The 6919-nt window shown below is 34.1% G+C and overlaps 1 protein-coding gene across 2 annotated transcripts in view; it reads left to right on the forward strand.

The window, feature by feature from the left end:
- Positions 1 to 5413, forward strand: part of CCDC14 (coiled-coil domain containing 14) — a 46663-nt gene extending 41250 nt beyond the window's left edge. For both annotated transcript variants that reach the window (XR_005722822.1, XM_040250381.1), the window contains one exon: positions 3727 to 5413. Coding sequence is in view for 1 of the 2 variants with exons in the window: in XM_040250381.1 (XP_040106315.1) it covers positions 3727 to 4651 (925 nt within the window). In the remaining variant the exon portion in view is untranslated. The remainder of the gene's footprint in view (positions 1 to 3726) is intronic.
- Positions 5414 to 6919: the final 1506 nt, after the last annotated feature.

Genomic DNA, 6919 nt, shown 5'->3' on the forward strand with positions numbered 1-6919 from the left:
TTTGTTCCTTAACATGTGTTAAATAAAAAAACCACCTCACTCAATTTTTATGATATTCTTTTATAAAGTTCAGTTTTCTCTTGAGGTGGCTGACAAAAATTGGATTTTCAACTGATTTTTTAAATCCTAGAGACGTCAGTTATTTTAGGCCTAAATTATGTATCATCAGATCTGATCATGCTTTTGACTGATCCTGGAAAGTCATAGTTCTAAATATAAAGCAATCCTGAATATAAAACAGTCTTCTTTGTATTTCAAATGAAAAGATCCATTTTGAATTATACACTTTTTTCCCCACTTTGAGTTATAAACTTTTAGAGAATAAATGATATATAGATATATGGTGGTGGTTTAGTCACTAAGTTGTATCTGACTCTTGCAGTCTTGGCAGGACTGTAGCCTGCCAGGCTCTTCTATCCTTGGGATTTCCCAGGCAAGAATACTGGAATCGATAGCTATTTCCTTTTCCAGGGAATCTACCTGACCCAGAGATCAAACCTACATCTCCTGCATTACAGATGGATTCTTTTACTGCTGAGCTACCAGGGAAGCCTATACATATATATATATAAAATATTTTTAGTTTTGTAAACACATTTGAAATGACTTTATATAAGCTATGTTAATATAGAAATAGTGCTTCCCCCCACATTCATCTTTCACAGAATAATTTCATTCAAACTTTTATTGAACAGTGAGAAAAACAAAATGTACTTCTTGTATCCATGTAGTGTTAATTAGGCTCTAGTCAGAGTTTCTGGAATATTGGGTTATACCACTCTTTTTCCAAGTTAATTATGAGGATGCCCCTTCTTATGAAAATCTTTATAAGGTCTCTAAAGAAAAGCATCTTCTCTTTTCTGAGGAGTAATTTAGGGTAAAAACTTTGTTATCTTTAAGTATTTATGGTAAAAGAAGTTAATCACAAAAAACCACATGTTTTATGATTTTATTTCTAAGAAATGTCCAGAAAAATGCTAGGATTTACTCAGATCAGGTTGCCCTTTAAATTTAAGAGCAAAACAGACAAAAAATACTCTTTGAGCTTGGTTGTCAAAATTCACCTACATTGGTGACTTGGGCAATTCAGTTAATTAGGAATATTCCCAGTACTATAGCTGGGCTACTGTGACAATATACATTTTACTTCTGACATTAGAGCATAAGTCAGTAACACTTGACAATACAGATAAATCTTCATGTTCGCCTACCCCATCTCTTTTTCCTATAGCCATGTAACCTCAGTCAGATATGTATGTGTCTCTGTGTGTGTGTGTGTGCATTTTTTTTTTTTGCATGTGTTAAATAGTCTCAGAGATTTGACAAAAATTTTAAATGCCTTTCTCAGACTACTGGGGAGGGATAATGGAGCTAGAAGTTTCACATATAAGTGCTAAACAAATTTCCTAAACCATTTCTTCTCCAACTTTCAATAGTTTTGAAATACATCTTTATTATGTTTTTTAGATTTTACTAGAATGCATGTTATAGTACCATTAAAATGTGAGGAAAATTAATATATTTTTCAGTAAAAAAGTAGTAAATATTCTTCTGATAGTTTCTAAGAGCACTCATACAAGTGCTGATATTTATTTAAATTAGTATAGTTTTATAAATAGCCAAGAAAGGACTTTACATTTTTATTATGAAAATGCACCAGTTTTCCAAGCATTAAAAACCATTGTGTTTAGCTGAGTCTCATGTAATAGAAACACAGATATATCTACTTTGTAGCTATTTAGGTGCTTGTATTGCTTCCTTTAAAATTTTGGCATAGTTTTATCTCTTTATTTACAGAGATTTTTCTTTTAATTTCAAAGACAGTTATAAGTCACATTTGTTTACACATGAGAAACTTAATGATTGCGTTTAATTTCCAGAGATTAAATTCTTATTACATGTCCCTTTTTGTATTGTGAATTTTGTACAGAGCAAAGATAATATTTTTATTTAAGTCTGAAAAGGAACTTCAACATAAGGATTTCTTTTCTAAAAATAAATGAAAATAAAAATGTCAGTATGCTGTCTGGTTGAATTAACTAGTGGTCATTGCTCATTACAGCACTTCTTTAAAGATGGTTTCTATGGCATACTTTTTATCTTTTAATAGTAGCTTGTTAGCTTCTTGAAAGAGGTATGAAAAAAAGCGGCTGGAGCCATTGCCATTTGAAGGGCAATCAGAACTCAAGACATAGCATATTTAAGATGACAGTGTATGCCAGGTTGGGAAAGAACTTTTTTTCCTTTTGTAGGAAAAGAATCACTTATTCTATATCCAAAGATATTAATATAATCACTGCTAACTGGTTCATACAGAGATTTCCTTTTAGTATTTTATTTGGACGTGTATAACTGTTTTTACAAAAATAGTATTGTTACTGTGTTGCTTATGGCCTACTCTTTTAATTTAACCTTGTATAATGAACATTTTCCTATCAATAAATATTCTTTACAAATTACTATAAAAAATGGCTATGATGTAGTAAGACTGTAATATACCTGAATCAGTCCACAGTATTTGAAGATAAAGATATTAAGTTCATCAATTTTCTGTTATAAATCATATCTTTGTAAATATATCTTTGGGTGCAGCCTATTGGAATATCAGTAGGTTAAATTCCTAGAAGTGCAACTTGGTGGGTCTAAAGGTGTGGGATATAAAAGTCTTTTAAGATTTCTGATATAATGCTATTTTGCTAGGAGAGTGTACACTCCCACTTTGCCTCTCCAAGCCTTTTTAACAATGGATATTCTTATTTCCCTATGTTAGCTTGATAGGCCAAAAAAAATCATATTTTAAAAATTTTAATTTCTCTGATAAAAGTCAAACTTTAAAACATACTTATTGACTCATTATAATCTTTTTAAAAAAATTACCTATTAATATTCTTTGTATCTTTAAATTGGTGTGTTTCTTTTTCATATCTATATTTAAGAATATATATCATTCCATTCAAATAGACTAAAGTCTTGGTATAAAATGGTTTTAAGAGGACTACTAATAAAAGGTGTCACCAGATGGAAACTGTGCTAAGCACTTTACCCTTATGTTTTATTATTTTTTTTTTATGTTTTATTATTTTATCTTATTTAATGTTCATTCTAAATGTGAAGTAGTTACCTTCATTTTTGCAGTTGAGGAACTTGAGATTCAGAAAGGTTGAACAGCTTGCTCAAGATCACAGCTAGCAATAGTGCTAGGATATGAATCAATTTCTGTCTGACTTCAAACCCTGTGTGATTTTCCTTATATCACACTTTCCCTGGAGTCTAGCTGTCAGTTATACCTAATTATACTAGATAATTAAATTATGTCTAACTATCCTTTTTTTCGCCAGTATTGTTCCAATATCCTTTCCATATATGTTTTGAATGTAGAGTAATAGTTACTAACACAATCCACTAACAAATGGGTAGTATATTTACTGTTTTGCAGTGTTGCTCAAGAATAAAGCATCTCTACCTTAAGAAAAAATTTTTTCTGAGCCTCCATTTTTAGATATAATAGTATTAGATTTGATGCAGACTAAGATCTTTTATCAATTGTTACTTTAATTTACTCTTTCCAGAACATATTCTGTGATTTTGTGCTTTTAGTTGCTTTTTTCCATATTAAGAATCAGGTGCTTGCCTCAGATACTTTCTTTTAAAGATGAGAGGAATATGTAAGTAAATGAAACAAATGGGTAAAAAGAAATAATTAGTGTACTAAATTCTTCTTAACAGAACTTTACAGAGCAGTATGGCAAAGCTTCTCTCAGATCTTAGTATGGACACTGCTCGCTGCAAGTCTGGGAATAATCTTACCAAATCACTTCTGAACATTTATGAAAAGCAACATCAACATGACCCAATCCCTGCTCACACTTCCATAATGAGCTACCTAAATAAGTTAGAACCAGATCACACTCTTATTACACATCCAGAGCCTCTTTCTACAATTGCCAATGAGGAAAACATGGTGCCAGATAGACCTTTTGAAAATGTTCTGCCCCCCAAAGGCCCTCAGCACAGTAATATTAGGAGTATGGAGGAGGTATCAGCCCCTGGAATTGTTCCTGCCCTTTCAAAACAGGATTCTGATGAGGCAAGTGAAATTACTACCTTAGTAGAAGATGAGCATAATTTGGATAAAACAGTTTACATTCCATTTGCTAGAAGCACTCCTAAAAAGAAATCGCCACTGTCTAAGAGATTATCCCCCCAGGCCCAGATCAGTGTAGCTCCACCGCAACTGGTCAGTGGACTTGTTGCTGAAAAAGAAAATAAACTTTGTGCACCTGGAGTTTGTTCCTCTTGCAAAAAGGAAGAAGAAGCACCTGAGAAACTTTCCAGAACAGCTGATATGGAGGACAAGCAGCTTCTCAAGAAAATAAAGGAAGCCATTTGCAAGATCCCTCCTGCCACTGAGGAGGAGTTGGCGGCCTGTCATGGCCCCTCCACTTGTCAGAACAGCAACGTTCAGGTGAAGAGCAGTGCAGTCTCTGATGGTAGCTTTTTAAATTCTGACTTACCTTCTGACTGGAGCATCTCTTCTTTTTCCACGTTCACGTCTCGTGATGAGCAAGACTTCCGAAATGGCCTTGCAGCACTGGATGCCAACATTGCCAGACTCCAGAAGTCCTTAAGGACTGGTCTTCTGCAGAAGTAAGCTCAGAAGAAAGGAAAAGTTGTTTTTAAGAATAGAACTTGGCTACATTGAATGTATATTTTAAATTTCTTTAGAGAAAAGTTTTATATTATGTGTGAAATAAATTGTATGACTAATACATTTATCATTGGAATATATTGACACTAGAGCTTATAAAAAGTCATCTTAAGAAACTGACATTTGTTAAGAGAAGAAAGTTGTATGTTACTAGAAAAATACTGTATTATAAATAAAATTTAGTATTTATTTATTAGAGTTTATTCTTACTCTGCTGGGCTAAGAATGCAGGTTGGAAGGAATTTCTGGTTCTAAAGGATAATGGGAAGGGAGTCTCTGGGTACAATTTACTGTATTAAAACTAGAGGTTTTTTTTTCTCTTTCAGGATGCCTGTTTGTTTTTTAATGGCATTGTGTTTTAATGTGTGATGTTCTGTGCTACAGGCTGGTGGTGTTGGTGAGACATATAAACATTTATTTTAAGAGAAAAAGTGCCAGTATCTCCATTAAAAAACAAACATTGATTGGTCTTAAAAAATACAGATAACATCCTAAGTTAGCATATGGCCTCTTAACACTTTAGCACTTTTACTTATTTTTGTCACAGATACATTGGAGATCATTAAAAAGTAAAGTCAGACTAATTTAAAAAAATGCTAAGGTAGGTTTTGGTTTTGTAAATTTGTTTTTTTAAATAAGTGTTTATTTGTTTTTTGTCATTATATTTGAACATGATGGATTTTATAAATCTTGTACTGATTGTAATTCTGCTTTTCTGGGCCAATTTTTTCCCCCCAGCACTTTAGCTGAGAACATTCTCTATTCTGTAAATAATATGGGTTAGGTTGGTCTCTGCTTCTCTAAACTAGCACTTCCTAACTATTTGGTGTTATCTCCTTCCATGTAAATAGCACATTTTAACTCTTAGAAAGCTGCCTATTGTGCTATGACTGATACTTCATACAAGTCACCTGCCTGGTGTCACTTTATTTGGTGCTTGGGCAGGCTTTAGCATTAGAGTGTTCTGCTGGTCCCAGAACCACCTCCTGCTGTTTTTAAGTGTTGGGGCTACAACTTCTAGAGACCCAGATAGAATCTCTTTAACATGTTCAGATTTTATAGAAAGAGATTTCTTAGGCCTAAATATTAAATGAATTTTAAGCTGTTTTCACAGAATTGTCTATTGTTTATAATTTCTTCTAGTATTCATAAATTAATTCCTTAGTTTATGTGGAGGTAGTAGATCACAAGCCTTGAACACACAAGTTGAGAAGTACAGTTCAGAAATAAAAAATAGTAAAGCAAGGAAGGAAATTGTGTCATATGTCTATACCTAAATATTCAGTTGTTATTCATATGCATATGCAGAAGTAAATTCTTAAAATTATCATGGGATTTTCAAGAAGATTGTCCTCTTTTATCCTTAATATAAGATGGTATCTTTACATGCGAGGAAACTTTTAAATATTTACGGGTTCAGTTATCTAGGATTAATAATTTGATTGAATAACAAATGAGACTGGAACATCCCCGAGGGACCTTTAACAGGAGCTTACTGTTTATTTGGTAAAAGACACATACATGTCACAAAAACATGAAAGAATTTGGTTAAACTTTAAGATGGAATATGATCCTAGCAAAATTGAGGGAATAGACAATGACTTTCATAGAAATTTAAAGTAGAAAGAAGCCCCAGTATGGTAGCAAGCAAGCATGAGCTATGCTCAGTCATGTCTAACTCTTTGCAACCCCATGGACTATAGCCTGCCAGGCTCCTCTGTCCATGGGATTTTCCCAGAAAGAATACAGGAGTGGGTTGCCATCTCTTCCGCCAAGGAATCTTCCTGACACAGGTATCAAACCCACATCTCCTGCATTGTAGGTGGATTCTACCACTGAGCCAATCAGTTCAGTTCAGTCACTCAGTCGTGTCCGACTCTTTGTGACCCCATGAACTGCAGCACACCAGGCCTTCCCTGTCCATCACCAACTCCTGGAGTTTACCCAAACTCATGTCCATTGAGTCGGTGATACCATCCAACCATCTCATCCTCTGTTGTCCCCTTCTCCTCCTGCCCCCAATCCCACCCAGCATTAGGGTCTTTCCCAATGAGTCAGTTCTTTACATCAGGAGTCCAAATATTGGAGTTTCGCTTCAACATCAGTCCTTCCAATGAACACCCAGGACTGATCTTTAGGATGGACTGGTTGGATCTCCTTGCAGTCCAAGGGACTCAAGAGTCTTCTCCAACACCACAGTTCAAAAGCATC

This window comes from Oryx dammah, unplaced genomic scaffold (assembly GCF_014754425.2).
Source record: "Oryx dammah isolate SB20612 unplaced genomic scaffold, SCBI_Odam_1.1 HiC_scaffold_2, whole genome shotgun sequence".
NCBI lineage: Eukaryota > Metazoa > Chordata > Mammalia > Artiodactyla > Bovidae > Oryx > Oryx dammah.